The 19,162-nt window shown below is 40.8% G+C and overlaps 1 protein-coding gene across 2 annotated transcripts in view; it reads left to right on the top strand.

Moving 5' to 3' along the window:
• The window catches only part of CRTC1 (CREB regulated transcription coactivator 1), a 42,359-nt gene that overhangs the window by 21,726 nt on the left and 1,471 nt on the right, over positions 1 to 19,162 (top strand). The window contains exons 3-13 of one of the 2 annotated variants that reach the window (XM_059831968.1): positions 12 to 59; positions 3,004 to 3,141; positions 3,941 to 4,002; positions 4,901 to 4,995; positions 6,329 to 6,414; positions 6,659 to 6,702; positions 7,017 to 7,237; positions 10,021 to 10,157; positions 10,719 to 10,970; positions 13,186 to 13,287; positions 18,507 to 18,593. In XM_059831968.1, coding sequence (XP_059687951.1) covers positions 12 to 59; positions 3,004 to 3,141; positions 3,941 to 4,002; positions 4,901 to 4,995; positions 6,329 to 6,414; positions 6,659 to 6,702; positions 7,017 to 7,237; positions 10,021 to 10,157; positions 10,719 to 10,970; positions 13,186 to 13,287; positions 18,507 to 18,593 — 1,272 coding nt within the window. The remainder of the gene's footprint in view (positions 1 to 11; positions 60 to 3,003; positions 3,142 to 3,940; positions 4,003 to 4,900; positions 4,996 to 6,328; positions 6,415 to 6,658; positions 6,703 to 7,016; positions 7,238 to 10,020; positions 10,158 to 10,718; positions 10,971 to 13,185; positions 13,288 to 18,506; positions 18,594 to 19,162) is intronic. The other variant, XM_059831969.1, reaches the window with a different exon arrangement.

Below are 19,162 nucleotides of genomic sequence, written 5' to 3'. Positions count from 1 at the left end.
TGCATTTACAGCACAACGGAGCTCTGGCAGAAGCCTTTGGAGCAGTTCCTGTCTCTTTGGTAAACAAGTATTTAGGTTTGTGCAAATACGTATTTAGGACTGGTGTACTGTTTGCCCAGGTAGATACGTATTTTAGCACACGTTACACCTTTTCTGGTATGCACAGTATTTATTTGATTCACCGTCCCAGCTCCGAAGGAGTTATGGTCTGTCACATAAATACAGGTTTTGCCATGCATCCCAGTTTGGAACATGCATAATAATTTCTGTACAGACTCCCTGGACTTGCTATGGTTTGTCATGTGATTACTTATGATTTATGGGGGATTAATTTGATGCAGACGGTGGGTTTTTTTGGCACTGTCTTGGCCTGTGATTTAAGCAATCTGAGCATGTGCACTTAGCCTGCATGTTAAGCTCCATCGGGAAAGGCAGAATGATTACCCAAATGCTGCTTGTCACCAGGAGGCACCGAAATGTAAACTGTCAGTAGGTACCACTCCTCTCTTTCCCCCTCAACCACCTTGCTCGTTTTTATTTCTTAAGTTAATGTCTTGATAAATCTTAAAGGGACACTGTTGCTTTAGAGCACTGAGCTTTTTCCTTCCTGTCTGTATTTAGCTGCCTTTTTTTTTTTAATGTTTTGTGGAGTTTTGGTTCTGACCTCAAATCCTTGAATGTTTTTCAGGAAAGCGAAACAATTCTAGTTCTTCATTTTCCAAATAAAATTGATGCTCAGATCTGTTGGGTTTTTTGTTTTTGTTTTTTTTTTAATTGCAGTTGTTTACTATAGTTAAATACCACATGCCCTGCAGGGATGGGGATTTTAATGAAGGTGTGTTGGCTGGTGTTTGGTCCAGGGTAAGTTCCATGGGATGGTTGCTGAGAGAAGCCAGACCTGTTGGAGGTGATATCCATTTTCTCAAGTGTTTGTCTTCTTTTCTGTTTTCCCTAAGCAAGTTAGGGATTCACGTGGGATCTTCGTTCCTGGAAAGCCAGAGAACAGCATTGCCCAAAAATTACTCACTCTATAAATTGTAGCCCTGTGACGGGGCATGGTCCATGTTTACTTGTGCCACTGTTGCACTCAAATTAGATTTTTGTTGTATTTTTAATAGGGAAGTTGTGCCAAAAAAAGGGAAAACTTAAGAAATAACTATTTTTGCGTTCAACTTCCTGTCTGTATACTAATATGCATTGGCTCCCTTTTAAATTCCAGGTGAGGTCTGCATTCTGTATGCTTCAGACCAGCTTCTCCTTTTTTAGTAACATTGTGGTTCAGATCACTGACATAGGAAATTGCTTCTCCTGTTGACCTTCCAAGCACGCGTGTATTTGCGAATTTTGCTGCCTCTTGGGGTAGAATTGGTGTAACAACAGCACAAAGAAGAGTTTGAGACCGTTTGTTGTTGTTTTGGAATTACGAATATTCCCAGTTCTGTGTGGTGCCAGTTAGGTAGAACTACATTTTCATTTAGTATTTGCAGCAGAGATTAAATCAACATGTTTTAATTTAGATTACTTAAAATTGAGATGCTATGACTTGAGGTTTCCAAGTCTTCATACAAGAAAGTCATACTTGCTAAGGGGCTGAAGCAAAACACCATGATCTTAATGGCTGAGAGTACAGTAAAAGTCACTGTGCTCTCTTGCTAGTCCCATGTTGACTTAAGCAATATTCTGCTGCATATAAAGTGTTGGCCCTGAAACGAGAAAATAAACACCACAGCCACTTTGCATCCATTTATATTAACACAGGTTGTGTGTGCATAGAGGGAGAGGAGACTAATATTTGCTAAATAGAAAAGAGTTTAAAATAGTAGAAAGACTCTTTAAAAAGTTATTACAAACAAAACGTTTAAAAATAAATGTAAAACTTTTTAGAAATAATAATTTAAACAGCCAAAGCTGGACATGTTAATCTTTTTTTCTTTTTTTTTTAATGTGGAAGCCAGATGGTTTCATGGCTTGGCAGACAGGACAGTGCATTTGCCACGTGCAGCACCTGAATGGAGGAGGAAATTTTGGATTTCCAAACAGATGGTGTTGAGGGACTCAGCAAAGCTGTTCACATTGGCAAGGAGTGGAAGGCTGTGTAGCTTTTTTCCCCAGAGACCCATATATTGCTGTTGAAGTATGAGTAGAGTTTGACCATTCGGTACTTCCTCCTCGCCCCCCCCCCCCCCCCCCCCCCCCACGCAGGTATACACTGAGAAGGGCTTTTGAAAATGTAGAAGTTTTCCAGTTTAGCCTGTGAGTTTATCTTCCCTGTCCTTTGTCTGCCATCCTTGTTCTCTGAAATCAGTTGCTGACAAGTAAATGCTCTCAAGATAATGGCGCCGATAAGATGCAAAGTGGAATCAACCCACTTAGGTTCACTGAATGAAACCTGAATGAAATGAAAATTGCTTCAAAAATATTGTATGCTGTAACTTTTTCTAGACAGAGGAGGAAGGAAACAGCTTTTCTTTTTCTTTTAATTCTGTCAGTGTCCCCTTAAAATAATTATGCTGAAAGGAGGGGTGAAAGGAAGTTTTGAGAGAACGTGGCGTGTTCCGATGAATGTTAGGCTCACTGTGCATCTTCCTGCATCTCCTGCCCTTGTAGTTTAAGCTCTGGTTGTCAGCATGTTCCTTCTGGATGCATGCTGCATGCTACACTGAGGGAATGTAAACAGCAGTTGTCAGTAGGCTCCCTGCCACACTCACTTGTGGTATTTTAGAGATACAAAGGTTGGAGAGCAGTGCTGATTTATGAGAGGGCAGGTCTAGCATGGTCTGCCTCCACTTGTCTCTAATCTCTGTCTGGAAGAGATAGCCTTGGTAATTGCTTTCCATGGCTATAGTGAAAATGTTGCTGGAGGAAAAATTTACGTGGTTACACTTGTCCATATCTTTTTTGAGTTTTGCTCCTTAGAATAATACAGCCTTTCATACAGTACGGATAGGTTCTGGGTGCTCATGCATGTATTTTTCTGCTTATAACTTCATGTGTCTCTCTCAGACTCCTTTTCAGTCATCAGGATTGGACACAAGCAGAACAACTCGGCATCATGGTCTGGTGGACAGAGTGTATCGTGACAGAAACCGTCTCGGATCCCCACATCGACGCCCTCTCTCTGTGGATAAACATGGAAGACAAATATCCTTTGGTTCACGAGCTGGCAGTGAACACCCACCTTTTCAACAATACCACAGTTCTCAGATTTTACAGTTCCCTGCTTCCTCCCCTCCTCACCTGTCAGCGGAGTTGCTTCCCATCTCTGTGCAGTTAATGTCATCTGCTTTTTCTGAACTGTGATCTGGTCTATAAATACCTACTATTCTGTAAAGTAAGCATTTACCTTTCTCTGTTTCCTCAGCTCTAAGTGGAGATAATGACACACATGAAGCTGAGAAGGATTGAGATCCTTTGATGGAAAAGGCAAGACAGTCTTGGTGAAACTGAGTTTCCCTTCGGAACTGAGTAAATCCAAACCAGAATAATTCTTTGCAGTTCATTGTGCATTTTATTACAAGTTGATTCATCAGTTTAGCATTTGCCAAGCGCTATTTCTTCTTGCCATTTGTGAAAATGAATTAGCTTATTATTTCTGACTGGCTTAAAATGTGCCGCAGTCAGACTGGCTTGATGGGGCTGAAGGGGCTGTCTCAGTGGGAGAGTGGAGAGATGACGGCTTCTCAGGGAAGAGTTAGATGCTCAGAAAGGGAAAAGGAGGATAGTTGTCCTGTTGCTCAAACATTACAACAATCCAGGTAATACTTTGTTTTGCGTGTCCTTTTAAAGTCAGTATGTTCCCCATAGGGAGTCTGCTTGCCTTTCTCATGTGAGCTTAGTGGTTCCGACAGGGTAATTTGAATTATTCCTTAGGAAAAGATTGCAAATAGGCCTCCTACTTAAGTGAGAAAGTGGTGTTTTTCCCCTTAACTGATGGAATCACGTGGACAGCTGTCCGTACGGCACTGTGTATCTGTCACCTCCATCAGACACAAGCTGGAGAAGGTTAGTAGCACAATTCTGTGCCTGAGTGTTAGTATTTGGACTGCGTTCTCTGATACTACAACACTTTCATGTGCAACAAAGGCCTTTATTGTTCCCCACAGCAGTTGGTCATCTGAATTGCCAGGCCTTCCTGAATTTAGAAATTGATTTATTTCTTCTATTAAGCTTATTCTTTTAGAAGACCCGCTTTTAAAATTAAGGTGTGTCAGCTAATGTAATCTTTTTAAAGGTAAATCTTGCCAGATGTTCCGAGGCATACCCCAAAATTGTTGAGTTGTAAAAGACTTGGATATTTCTCACTGCGCAGAAACTGGGTTAGTCTGCCCTCGCAAGCGTTCGAGTGGAAAGGAGCACCGAGTTGCCTGTTCTTACCCCTCATGCTCCTGACACTGGAGGTGCCGAGTTGCCTAAGTGGTGGCCTACATTCCCAAGTGAAGAACAGTTCATCATGAGAGATGTGTTGACCGTGGAGGTTCCCGTCTCCACAACATGCTTGCATCCTGAACCAGTCATTTTCCCTCCTGATGAAACAGGGTTGCTTTCTTTTCAAAGACTAGTATAACCGAAGTATGTATAAGCAGCTTTCAACTCAGAAATTGCATTATTTGATCATGCATAATCTTAACAAAGCACAAATTATTTTCTACCTACGGCAACCAATTTATCCTGTACTCCTTTCAATCCCATTATTGAAACAATTGCTCTTCAAACTTGAACTAATTTGTTCTGCGAATTGATTGTTTCACAAAGAAATTGTGCCTGGTATATGCCGTATATAGATTTCGTTTTTTTAATGGAGTATTCAGGTTTTACTGAGCTGGTTACATTTATCTGAGATTAAGCATTCCTTTATTTAGAGAAACTGACAATAAAAATATTTTTTTTGCCTGCCTTTCAGGACAAATTCCGATTCTGCCTTGCACCAGAGTACTATGACTCCAGCTCAACAAGAATCCTTTTCAGGAGGGTCACAGGACATGCAGCAGAAAAGAGGTAAACAGAGAAAACCAGTAAAAATATTTGTAACATTGAAAGCATTGTACTTCAGGTTATATGCACATGTATTGTTGTTCATCTATTGCTATAAATACATGTATGCATAACACTTTCTAGATTCAGTTACACAGGAATTGGAACAAAGGACCGCATTTACTCTGCTGAAATCCAGAAAAGATTATACAAAGCTAAGATAGAACACTTTCCTGAACCCTGTATTCTCTTATTCTAAGACCTTGCCCTATGGGGAAAAGTAATCTGGGCTTGTGGGACTCAGGTGGTTAGACTGCTCTCAGCGGTACTAGAGGTTTCCCATTTCTAGTAACGTCCAGGCAAGTGTAGAGATCACAGGCGTTTCACGGTCAGCGATAGAATATTGTAAAGCAGCAAGACTTCATCTAGTTTTTATTTATGGGATTGCGATTGAATATACCCTCAGAGGCAATGCTTACGAACAATACTTTGTGATAACATTTCTAGTTACAAGCTGGAGCAGCACAGCCCTCCGGCACTAACAATTCTGGTGCCCTCTTGTGGCCCTTGTTCCTGCTGTCAGTTCAAGAAGTACATTAAAAGCTCTTAAATCTGTGTAGAGAAATGTAATGCTTAAACAACCACCCGGAGATAGGTGAACATGCAACTCTCAAATGCATACGCACTGTACTGCAGCTCTTCTGCATACTTCTAGAGCTGTAAAACATTAAATAATGATCATCTGAAACAGTATTGCATAAATATGGATTTATAGTCATCACTGTGAAAGGCTTCTGTTGTTACATCTCTCTGACTGGGCTTTCTTTTGATGTTTCTTTGTCACCTTGCTATTAGCATGATGAAGCAGCTGATTGCTTTGAACAAACAAATGTGCTTGGAATATGGCGAAGTAACAGCTTTACAGCGTTTCTCTATCCCAGGGGAGATGGTCCGGATTTTTCCCCCCGGGAACTGTCCTCTTGGCCACCTGTTTGATGTACCAGGTGTACATCACTTGTGCAAAATGCAAAAGCTAGGAGAAACTAGGTCCCAAGATACACTCTTCCATTTAGATCTAAGCAGACTCAATTGGAAGCCAAAGTTTTTTTGAAGTATTATTTGGGTTGGGTTTTTTTTGAAGCTGATAATGTTCCCTTGCTAATTAAATACAATTTTAGTCTCTTCTGGTGTTTGTTTTTTTTTTTAATTTTGCTCTCATAACAGTGGAGTGCCACTGTTTCATATTCATTAATAATAGGTTACTTAAGAGTTTTCAAGTGGTTAAACTTCCAATCTGAAAATTTCTTGCTGAGAAGCTTAATATTATGGTATGATTCCTTTTGTTCTCATTTTTTAGTTTTATTACTGACTGTCCCTGGAATGGAGGAAACCACCTCTGAGGCAGATAAAACCCTCTCTAAGCAAGGATGGGACACTAAAAAGGTAGGAATCTCACATTTCAAAGTGTAGAGATGTTCTTTTCTAAATGTATTTAGGTAAATTAATGCTCTAAATATTGTCAACCAAAACAACCTACTTGCAGAGATTAGAGATTAAATGCTCTTGTGTAGAATAGCTCTTCTGTAGAAATATATTAAATTAAATAAAACTTACTAATTGTATTATATCCTAAGCATTAATCTCTAGCAGTATCTTTGCCTTTAAAAATGTTTTCCTTCTATTTTAGACTGGGTCATCAAGACCTAAATCGTGTGAAGTTCCAGGAATCAAGTAAGTTTTGAGCAGTTTTTTTTTAAGAGCATTGAGATACTTATGAAAGAATGTTGTATATTGGATGTCCTCCTGTTTTTCTGAAAAAAGTTTTCTGAAAAGCCCTTAGACTGTGTAACACTGCAATAGATACAAGCCAAGCCAGAATCTCTGAGTGACCCATTGGCTATTACATCTCTGGTTTATCAGAAATAAAATATATCATTCTGTATAAGGCACCTTCCTTTTTAAAAAAGAAATTTCATCCGGGACAGATCTTTATAAAATCAATTGAGATGTGTCTTTTTTTTTTTTTTCCTCTCTCCTTTATTTAGCATCTTTCCATCAGCTGACCAGGAAAACACTACAACACTGATTCCTGCTACGCATAACACAGGTGGCTCCCTGCCAGACCTGACAAACATCCATTTCCCTTCCCCTCTCCCAACACCGTTAGATCCTGAGGAATCCACATTCCCAGCCCTGAGTAGCTCCAATAGTACCGGAAATCTTGCTGCCAATCTGACTCACTTGGGCATCAGCACTGCCAATCAGGGTAAGATCATAACTCTGAGGTGTTTTTACAGCTTGTCCATAATATGTCACTTGTCTTAAATTATGGAAGTTGCATTGCTGAATATTACTGTTTTGTCTTGAGAGGTAATTGCACGTCACTGTTGATTGACGTTTCTTTGTAAACAAGTTTTATCAAGCCATTTCTGTACGAAAAAGTGAGAAAGCTGCATTTAGTTATACGACGTACAAATTGTCTTCCATTTTTCTCATGTTCTTGGTGGCCAAATCGGCTTTTTTGGGGTTTGTTTTTGTTTATTTTATGTATAAGACTACAGGAGAGACTAGCATCCAAAGCCTGCCTCCCTTGTAATTCATTGTACTTAAGCCCAACAGCACTTCTGTTATGGAAATACCTTAAGTAGGCTTTTTGTTTTCATTCCTTTAGAATGTTTTTTTTTCAGTGTGAGGATTCTTTTGGAGAGAGAACATTGCTTGCTTCATCTGAAGCAAATTCTCTCTTTTGAGCAATCAAGAATAATGTGGAGCCTTTACAAGGTGTGCTGGTTTTTGTAAGCTTGACTGCTTACGTTTTGAAAATATCCTGGATGTTCAAGCTATGTAATACAGCGGGGCTTTGGGAAATAATACCAAATGCGCGCCTTAATTTCTCACAGTTCTCCCTAGGGTGCCTTTGTGTTGAAATTGTTGCCTTCCTAGCAGTGTAGTTTTTGTTGCAAGTTCTTCTCGAGTGCTGTTGCTGTTTGAGCTGTTCAGCGTGGTGAGTCTGAGTTGTGTTTGTTGGGGCTTTTGGACTTTGGCAATACTGATAATTTTATTTAAAAAAAAAAAAAAGCCACAAACAAACATTATTTGCCATGCTGGCAATTTATAATATTCATACTGATCACCTTAGAATTTCAGGACTTGTTAACGTTATAGGCAAGTAGACTAAACTGGTGATTGTTATTTTTTAAATAATCTCATTGGCTTGTGCTCGAGAACAGTTGTGAAGAGGGTTGCATTTTTTATTGTCAGTGACAGTTGCAGTCTGTTGATTCCTAGAATGGAAATGAGGCGTTGTATCCAAAAATACAAGTATATTTCCTGTATTAGGCCGGGTTCCCTTATCCACTTAAAAATCCTCTCATATATTGGGAAAAGGAAATAATTCTAATCAGGTTAATGTAGTGTTATGACTGAGCAGTTATATTTAAAAATGAAGCAAGAAGCGGTTTAACCATTTGAGTACAGAGTAGGTCAGCAGCTTTCAGCATCCTTTAACAAGTTTTCTGGTCTCAAAAGAGACTATACAAAGTTTTGGAGATGGGCCGTCACTCAAGTAGAACTTAGCGAGTCTGTGCCGAGAGCACTATTGCGTGTATAAAAAGAAACAAACTACTTGCATGGAGTTAGTCCAGAATGGGTCGCTAAATTTTTTGCCGTACCCATAATTAGCAAAGCAAACAGCATAAAACCAAACCGGTAAGTATATAATTGCTTTGAAAACATTTCCTGATCTATCAAAGACATAACAAATTGAAACGATATACCCATTGATGATTTTTCTGCTTCTCTTTGGAGACTATCCCATAGTTTAATCATTGGCATAGTCAGTGTTTGGTGCTTTTTTAACTGATTTTTTTCCAAACCCTCCTTGCCTCTCTTTATCTTCTAGCTCTTCAGCAGAAAATGTAAAGGCTTTTGAACCTTTTGCAGGAGCTCTGTGCCTTGCACAGGCGTGCCCTCAGCAGCCCCAAGAAAAGGTGGGGAAACAAACACCCGTCAGGTTACAAAGAACTGCCAGCAATTTAAGACTACACATTTGTGCATTTGAGTCTGTCAGTTCGCTGACATGTTCCGTGAGACGGTGTTGATTTTGAAAACATCGCAGGGGAAGCCAGGCAGTCTTCAGAATCTGCATGGTTTGAGCCAGTTTGCCTGCTGGCTCCTTGGCAGCCTGGGCTTCCTGGCTCCCTGGCAGCCTGCCTGGAAGCCTTGAACATTTGCCAAGAGCCTAGGAGCTCTCAGGCTCTTGTGGATTCCTCCTTTCCGGCGGCTCTAGAAGAACAGCTCGCTAGCAAGATTGTCCTGAAATCCCTTTCCAGGGTGTCTCGGTTCCTCTAGGGTGAGGCAGAAAACAGGGGAGGTTTCAAAACTTCAGATTCAAGACAAAAGTCTGGAACAACATTACAATACTTGAATTGTTTATCCCTACCCCCTGCTAGGTCGTGGTTCTTTAGAGTGTGAAAGATATTTCCTGCCTTCCTGTGCACTGGTATGCCATTAAAAATGGAGTACTTCCTGTGTAACCAGTTTTTCTTCTGCATTTTCCATTAAATAGGTGTTTGCTTTTATAATGTCGCAAGTGCCCTCTGATTAGTCTTGATATACGATCTGTTATCTTCTTCCTGAAGTTTAAGCCCTTGCAAATAGAGCAGAATGTGCTTTTCCTGGGTTCAACGCGTGCAGCCCGGGAGGTGTGTGAGAACGGTACCCATGGTTTCTGTAAACCGCTGAAGCTGCTCTGCCTATTTCAATTTCAAGTCAGTATCTGTGCACAAACCGGAACAACTGTGACTGGTTTTGGTCCAGGATAAACCACAGGGATCTTCCTCTCATCCTGATGCTCTTCAGCCTGACAAAATTAATGGCAAATTAGCTAACGAGTTTCAGCCTGATTGGCTGAGGCACATTCAGCACTTTGCGTTAAGTGGTTGTCCACTTATACCATTCATTTTTCATCATTTAGGTAATTATGTCCATACAGGTATCAATAAACCATTGCTCTGTTCCCATTTAAGCTGGTTTGTTCCTTCCTGGCAGGAATGACGACGACGCCAGCCCCTTCCCAGCAGCACCGTCAGCCAGCTGTCAGTCCTCTCTCGTTGAGTGCAGACTCAAGACGACCACAGTCACAGCAAATGTCTCCTACGCTTTCCCCTTTGTCACCAATTACTCAGGTAGGAACTTATTTGGAGAATTAAAATTTCGCAGTCACAGATGAAGGGAGAAGCTGGCTGTAACTTCATCTCTCTTGTTCTGTAATTTCCTTCTTTAAATGTGTTCGTTAATTCAGAGCCTTATGAAGAGAGAGGTTTGTAGAGGGGACAGATTTGACTTTCACTTTCCCAGAACCGGAGTGAAAAACAACTATTAGGGCACTTTTCTGTAACAGTATTGTCCCAAAGTTAGTTTTGAAATTTGAAAGACATTTATTTAATTCATGAGAGAAGCTCAATTAGCTTTTTTTAATGCATTTCATAAGTGTGACTCCATGACTGCCTGGGTTGTCAATTCCTGACCTGGACATTCAACTGGGCTTTTAGAGTATTTGTTTATTGTACACTGGAGGTGATACTAGGTCTTTTGAAACATGGTCTTGACTGTTCATGAACCTTTAGGTAACATTTTTTAAATGCAAGATGAGATCTCACACTTCACTTGGTGTGTGAGACTTGATGTGCTTGAAAATGAAGGGAAGTTACCTGCCAGTGTGGATGATTTTGATTCTTCTTTTCAAGGCCGTGGCTATGGATGCGTTGTCTCTGGAGCAGCAGCTTCCCCCATACCCATTTTTTACCCAGACAACTTCCCAGCAACAGCAGCAGACCCAGGTGGCAAGTACCCTGCCTCAGAATACTCCTTTAATGCAGACCTCTGGTTTACAGCGAGGAACACAGCTCCCCCCGCTCTCCGTCACGGTACCTTCTACCATCCCACAGTCACCTCCGGGTAGCCAGACCCAACCGTCAATGGGAATAGACATCAACTCGGTAAGCTTGGGCACAGCTGAAAATGAGAGAGCTTTCGTTCGGGAAGCCTGGTAGCCTAGAGCATAGTGTCAGAGTTCAAGCTGGACAGCCCTTGTAATAAGTATACTTTTAGGCAGAGTCTGAAGTAGACTTAGAATGGTTTTGGTTGAATCCACATTTAAATGTTTTATAGAGGAAAATGTGGCTTTAATGTATGCTTAGGGTGGCCGTAGTTTCATAAAACGGTGTCCCTTGTTGACTCCATGTTTGATTAGACCAGCTTAAATATATCAGCATTTAGTTCATACCTTGCTGCTGCTGTTGCACTGATATATTTTCAGGCTGATAAATGTAATGCACCCCCAACACATTGCATGTTACACAGTGTGCTATAGACTGGAGGAGTTAGCAGAACTTTGATAAAGAAACCTGCTAACAAGCGTTTTCCAAAAGTTGGAGAGAACCAGGTATTTTCTTATCCTTCCCGTATTTAGAACGTTTTCATTTTAAGGAATTTTAGAGCATACATTATTATCTTCAAAAATTGATTTTGTGGCTGCCTTCAGATGCCCAGAAGAAATGGAGTGTATACATACATATAGCAATGATTTATGGACAGATTTCTTTTCTTGCTTGTTTTAACGTGGTTTGTTACAAAATGCTGGGTCTGTCTCTGCATCTGAAAATCCAAGATGCAGAGCAAGATCAGGGTTACAGGCTAGCTAGGGAAGAGTTTCACAGCTCGTTCTCTGCTCCTTCTGCCCTGCTGTGTAGGATCTTGGTTGTCCGACCTGTTGTGTCCTCCTGGCAGTGTTGTAGTGACAGTAACTGGTTTGAGGAGAAATCATTGTGTATTGATCTAGCACTTGATCGTGGGTTTCATTTGTGGATGAAATATTTAACAGTTTGTGCTGATAAGTGCTTCTTGAAAGAAGCTGCTTCCCTTTCAGGATTGGAAGGGGAAGAGGAAGGACAAATCCAGCAGTGGAAAGGATACCGTCCCACTCAAAACGTGTCCCAGTGTTTTCATTCTAACACCCATGTAGCTGCCAGCACAGATTTTCATTCTTTGCTTTCTGTGTTGCTTTCCTCATCTTAAACTTCTTTATGACATTAACTTTTAGGCTGCTGTGCTTATCTTTTAAAGCAACTGAAATAATTCATAAATAAATTTAAAGCTAGTTTATCAAAAAGCCGTTTGAGCTGTGTTACAGTCTCACTGACAACTTTTATGCAGTTTTTGTAAAGCAATATTGAAATTCATTTTGCTGTAGTTTGGATGTCTGCTTAAAGTGCGTAAGTAGCAATGCATAGCAAAAAGGGTTAAGACATATTTTCTTGAGATTTACAGAATTGGGTGTCAGAAAGTATTGGTAGTACAGCGTTCTCCCACACTGCAAAGCTGTGTGATGAACTTACGCCTTTTCTTAGAACTACTGGAGTGCAGGTTTTCCTCAATCAGCTGTTAATTTCTAAAGGAAGTAGAATGAGAAGAGCTGTACTTACCATTTATGTTAATTAGTGCAACATTCTATTTAAATGCCATTGAGATTATTAATTTGTTCAAATCCAGGGTTCTTTATGACTAAAAAAAGGTAAATCTTTGAAAATGTGTTCTCAAGATGACTGAGGACAATGTAAATGTAACTAATGTAAACCTGCAAAGCATAGTGTGAATTCTCAGACTGTCTGTTCCATGTCCTGGGGTAAAATGCAGCTTTGAGAAGGATTCCAGTGTGCCTGGTTACACACTTCGATCTTGATAACGCACCCAGGCTATTTAAGACTAGGCAGAGTAAGACGAGAAGGATTTCCAGAGCAGTGTAAACACAGGTTAAGAATGTGTGGGTATGGCAGTTAAAGTGAAGAATAAATTACATTGGTTTTGAGTTATTCCCAGCTTTCAATACTACTTTTCCTTAAATCGTTGGCTGACCAGATTTTTTTTTTTTTAATTGAACGTAACTGAGAACAGTGAGAAAATATTTCAACAGTTTTGCTTGTACGACAGCACTGCCTTGCTCTCAGCCGTTCAGTCAGACAAGACCATGCCACACTGATATCTTAACTCTCTCCTTTTTGCGGCATTGTTCACAGTACTCGTGTCTTCATACATGGCCAAGAATTGCTGAAGAGGATGGTTTCTCCCAGCTTCCTCGAGCTGTATACGCCAGAAGTTTATAATTTTCCAACCTTCCATCAATCCCATGGTCTTTAATTCTGTGTTGTTCTGTAGGCTTCACTCCAGCAGTACCGCAGTAATGCTGGATCCCCAGCCAACCAGTCTCCCACCTCTCCTGTCTCCAATCAAGGCTTCTCTCCTGGCAGCTCCCCTCAAGTAAGGGACTCTGTGCTTCCACAGGCCTTGCTTCTTGTGTTTGTTTTTAGTTGAGTCTCTCCATTACTGACCCATAGTTGTCTCACTGTAATTGTGTGTGCCTCATGCATTACTGATGTCTCATCTTGTTTGCAGTTTCATTCAGTTCCAGAGTTTTTCAATAGCTGGTGAATTGCCTTTTTATTGACCAAAGCTACTATTTGAATGCTATTAAAACTCAGTTATTTCTTTGGGGTGTACCGTGGACAGAACCTCCAGGTAGACCCCTTTCAATTAGCAATATCGTGTAGGAGCCGACAGATAAGGTTGGGAGGGCAGGGGAGAGAGAGAGGGAAACTTAAGTGCCTCCTGCAGCAGGATAACTCCTGTGGCACTACATATCCCTTGTGCGGCCAAATGCATTTACATCAGGACCCTTTTTTACGTGGGAACATACACTTTGAAAGAAAACGCTGGAGAAAACGCTCTTAAAATTAGCAGTTGTATCTTGTGGCTTGCAAGTAATGGGTTAGTAAACACGCTTTCTTGCATGCTAGCTGGTTTTTCTTCCTGTGTATGTATATACTCATACATCTACATGTCCTATATGCAAGTCATAGCTTGGGGTGTGGGTAATCCTATGAAAGGGAATTTTTATCTGCCAGCATCAAGATAGTTAAAAACAAGGCCGTCTTTGGGGGTGCCCCTCATGTAAGGGAGTGAGCGCATTTTCAGTACAGAAATAATCTGATGCTGCTAAAATAGCTCCATATGGCTGCCCTTTTCCGAAATCCCACCTGTAGAAACGAGGTGCAGGAAGTTCTTCCAGAGCATCACAACAGACTCTGAAAATACATTTTCTGTTTCATCATTTAACGTTTAAGGCTGTAAGGAGGATCCTATCTAAATAAGTGCTGCCCCTTCACGGTTCCAAAGCAGAAGCTTCGTCTCTCCTTGCCATTAGCCAGATACAGGTCGCTGGTAAGCTCAGTAATAGATCTGAGTGTCAGGACTGTCTGGATTTTCTTAACCCTCGCTTAATTGCTTCTTAACTTCTCTCTTCTGCCTGCTTCTGCCAGTTCTGCTGTGTTCTGTGTGTGGCTCAAAGAAAACAAGCTAACTTATTCCTCTAGGCTGTCATGTAGAGCAAAGCTGTTGCCAGTCTTGCTGCAGATTCTCAGGTCCAGTTCTCATTTGGGCAGCGCATCCGATTTTGATTTTGCGTTGATTTTCTTTCCCCCTTGACTTCTCAATAACTCTTTCTTGGTTTTGTCCACAGGCTTGTTGCCACTGGTCAGTCCAAAGTACTGGAGTGCAGCAGGCACTCCCCAGTGGAGCACACACTTGACTCTAATTTTTCCTGCTGGGCCTGTTTTATCCTGTAAACTCTTGCTTAGGTTTTGCTGTTTTCAAGTGGGACACCATAACTCTGCGTGAAAGAAAGAGGGGTTTATTAATACTGCTTGCTTTAGTATTGGCCTCTTAAAAATACCCACACAATTCTTTATTTTTGCTAAATTAAAAATGAGAGCGCTTTCCTGCCTCCATCAATGAACCAAAAGCTAGTAGTGGCGAGTGAGCTATCTGTGGTGGTGGTTGTGAATATTAAGCGTGGAGAGAAGCAACGGGGGAAGAAAAAACAGTTCGGGAGAAAAATTTGGGTTGGTTGTGATTATGGGGGCAGCTCCCAAATAGCAGGATCCGTTAGGCTGTAGAGTAATCTGCCAAGAGTAAAGGCAGATTGGTTCCAACAGCAGAATATGCCCATTGTGGAACAGTCTGGCACTGGCTGACAAGGGTGGAATAAAGTAGGTGTGACCGGGTAGGCGTCCTCCACTCGCTTCCGTTTCTCCGATTAATTTTAGGTGAAATCATTCTGCAGCGTATCGGTATGATGAGTGACATGCTCTAAAAATAGAAATCTGTGGTTTGATTTTTATCACATATGGTTCATTCACCAGAAGTTATTTTTCATCTTTCCACATCTCCAAACCTATTTGCTCTTGTGTTTTAGATGTGTGTTTGTCATATGAAGGTCTTCCTGTTCAAACACAAATTGAAAAGCTCTGCTTGTAGTTCTCAGCTTTGTGTTTGCATGGCTTTTCATTGACAGTGGCTTGTTTATTACTACTTCGCTTTTCTCCTCTAACACCTGGCATACTGTTCCGATTAGATAGAAATCTGCTTTTTTTAGTAGAATGGCTGTATACTGGATAATATGGTATGTATTTTTAGATTAATAATTTAAGCCAGGGGTTTTGTGGTTTGGGTGTTTTTTTCCCTGCAGTCACCACATCATTAACCCAAGAAGATGTACTGTTGACAAAACAGACCTCATCTAGTGTTTCTGGAGGAGATGGTGTTAGCAAGATGTTTTTCACAGAGTTGTCGATAAATTATTCTAGGACTCTGAAGTGTTGAAGTAATGACATTTCCAGTTTATTTCCTTTGGGAGTTTCAGCGCTTACAGATGTAATAGCCGGTATACTTCAGAGCTGAGGAATAAATATGGGCTTGTATGTTTTGTTAGGAGTTGCTAAAGAACATATTTTTGTCTCTTGTTTATTATTTTTAACGTTGCCCAAACTTTTTAGGATGGGAACAATGCTTAGTGGAATGCAAAGATTTTAGGTTTTGCCCTACTTCTGAAAAGCTTCTGTAAAAAACCGAAATGTCAGAAGTTAAAGGAAAAAAATACCTGAATCATCTTTGGTGCTCTCGAATAGCAATTGTATTTCTAGCGCTGGTCCAAACTGGCTTTGATTCACATCGAGTCTGTGACATCCTGAAGCACGACTTTGTCGTTAGAAATTGTTATAAAACATCACACAGCTCTGAAGCCGTGCCTTCCGCGTAAGATGGGAATGATTTTCCCATGGTAGAGTTAAGGTTGGCTCTGACTCCGTTTTTTAAATTTTTTTTTTTTAAAGGAAAAAGTAACACGTGTAGCAGGTTGAATAACGTGGAGTCTGAGTCGTTGATCAAAGTGTGATTGGGCAGCAAGTAAGGTATCAGTGGTTTAAAGAAAAGTGTGGGGTTTTTTTATTTAGTGCTTTGCTTTTTCTCTTGTCAGGTGTGACGTGGCTCTCGCTTGTGATGTTTGATAACTTCCTCGTAGCCCTGCCTCATGCGAGGGATAGAACAGCCACCGTAGTTTTGAGGACCAGATGATAAATGGGAAGACCGGTTCCAATTACAACCATGTTCTGGTTTTACCTGCTTCTAAGGAGGGCATCGAGTAGGGTGTTAAGCTGCAAAGATGTCATTATTGTTCTGTGGTCATAGCTGTGACAGATTGTAAATGCCCAGGAAAGTGAATCAAATCTTATTTTTGTCCATAAAACCCTATTCTTGGCTCAGGCTCCATTTAATCAGCCTTAAGGATGAGCTGGCTTCATTTAATGAAACCATTTCTTACTGAGAAGTTACCGTTATGATCTTCTCTGACGAAGATTTGGAGGCAGTTGTCTGCTACCTTTTTTGACTCTGCCAGTATCATACTTTAAGCGCAGTGCCATGAAGTCCGTAAGGCTTCTGTTTCCAGTGTTCTGACGTTATCCAGCAGCGCTGTTCTGCAGCAAATTTCTCTCTCTCACTCAAACCCTACCCACACCCTCGCATGCAGCCGGTGGAGAGTGCTTCATGGTGATGCTCGGGGCAGTTCTCGGATCAAACAGGATCTGCTCAGCAAGGAGTTTTGTAGCACACTCAGCATGTGCTGAACTTTCAGCCACCTTCCCCCACGGAGTCTCGTTCTCGGGCTGTGAATTCCTCCCTTGATGCCACATTTATCCAAAAGCGTCCATATAATGTGATAGCTGAGGATTCTGGCTGAAGGTGGGAAGGTTTTTGTTTGCTTTAAAAAGAATATATTGTTGCTTCTATCCTGCTAGTCCCCTCTCATGGAGGCTGTGGGCAATTTAGGGTGGTTTTTTTTATACAGGACTACCATTCTTTTCCTTGCATGCAACCTACAAATACGCTGTGCTGAGATATGCCACTGATGTAGGAGAGAGAATGTTTAAAACACGGTGTTAGCTGAAATTTTTACGTTCACTGTTGTGGACATCATCCTGTGTTTTTTGAGTATCTTAATCTTTGGCTGTGTTCAGTGCTTTTAACTGTGGTGGCTGCTGTAACTCTGTTCTGGTATTTCCTAGGCTTTTGCTTAATTTCATGTGCTGATTAGGTTTCTAAGGAGGAAATTTGTAGCCTTCCTCTTTTAACACGTAGATAAACCAGCTGGCAAATGCTATGCGAGGTATTGAATTTTATTTTTCCTAAGATTGATACAAACTCTCCATGCAAACTGTCTTTTACAGACACCATCTTTTATAGATGCTCTCTTTGTCAGGAGATGTTTTGTTTTCCGCTGGAGTATCAGAATTTGTGGCAGTTTCAAATAAGAAGTGATCTCTCTGATTTCTTTTCTATCTGGCAAGTCTTTGGGACAGTACTGAATAGTATTAAAACGTTGACCTCAAATTCTTGGTCACCTTTAGAATAATTGATAAATGGTGGAGAATAACTGATAAACGCTTGTCATGCTCGAGGGGACGGTAAAATTAGCAAGGCTGAGGAATTCCTTCCGAGATTCTTGCCTTCGAACTGCTGATAACATGCTTTACCGGGCTTTCTCATTAACTTTTCTGATCTGCAGCTAAGGTGAAATGACTTGAAAATGTCAGTTTTATTTTGGCATGTTGTTGTCCCAGTGAAGCTGGCTGTTCCCTGGACACGAGGTTGCAGAGGCGGTGAGCTGGTCACTATCTGCGTGCTGGCGATCAGCTTTGCATTGCATTTTGTTTTAACGTGCAGTTCCCTTCTGTGTGGGGTTTGTCTTTCACTCAAAAAAAAAGTTCACAAGAAAGCTGAAGTTGCAGAGTGATTTTTTTTTTTTTAATTTTTTTTTTAATTATTTCTCGTGTTACCTAGCGCTCTCGTCTGTTTTCATAAATCAGAAGTTTTATATGTTGTACGTCCTCCGTGAGGAAGTTTGTTTGGTCTACTTGACTGTATTTTTGTGCTTACCGAAAGGCAGCGTAACATGGAAGGATTTGTGTCCTGCAGGGAAACACTGAATGTTCTATGAATTTGCTGACGGTTAGTGGTTGTTAATAATAAAGGGCACTGCTAACTAACTTTGAGAAGAATCGGTTGGAAGGCTCGAGTCACTCGCACACCGTGGGTACGTCTGTCTGTGAGATTTTTGCACCATAAAGACTCTGTTTTGTTTTCAGCATTCTTCCATTCTGGGGAGTGTATTTGGTGACTCCTATTATGATCAGCAGATGACAGCTAGGCAGGCTAATGCCCTATCCCATCAGGTGAGCAAATTCATCTCAGATTTTCAGCTATATTTCGGCCACTTTCAGCTTAAAATAAATATAGATCAACCTCTGATTATTTTATGCAAGATCACATTTTCTCCATATAGTTTTACTTGTGTTATTTTGAGTTTGCAATACTCAGGAATTTCTTTTCTTCTGTTTTGTTTTTTTTTTTTTTCCCCTCTCTTCCTTCCCCTTCCTCCTATTGTAGCAGATGTTTTTAAAGGTGTTCTGCCAAGTTTATTGGATTAAAAATAATGAAAATAAATTTTAAAATCCCCCACATCTCTGGCCATAGTTGCATTTGGGAAGGATTTGCTTGTATTTGGCAAACAACTCGTGCACCCATGCCTTCGTTAGTTTGGCCAACCAGTGCATTGATTCGTTCAACTGTGAAATATGCTCTGGGAGCAGGAAAAAATGAGATGGCTTCTGAGCGGCAATACTTGATGGGCAGATACCCCAGTTAGTAGCGTGGATTATGGGGTTTTTACTTTGTTTTAAAGCTACCTTTTCTTTTGTTCTTCCAATATCAAAAGCAACAATTTTAGTTTTGCATCCACCCT

Source organism: Gavia stellata, chromosome 32 (genome assembly GCF_030936135.1).
Source record: "Gavia stellata isolate bGavSte3 chromosome 32, bGavSte3.hap2, whole genome shotgun sequence".
NCBI lineage: Eukaryota > Metazoa > Chordata > Aves > Gaviiformes > Gaviidae > Gavia > Gavia stellata.
This window is presented reverse-complemented; position numbering and strand designations above follow the sequence as displayed.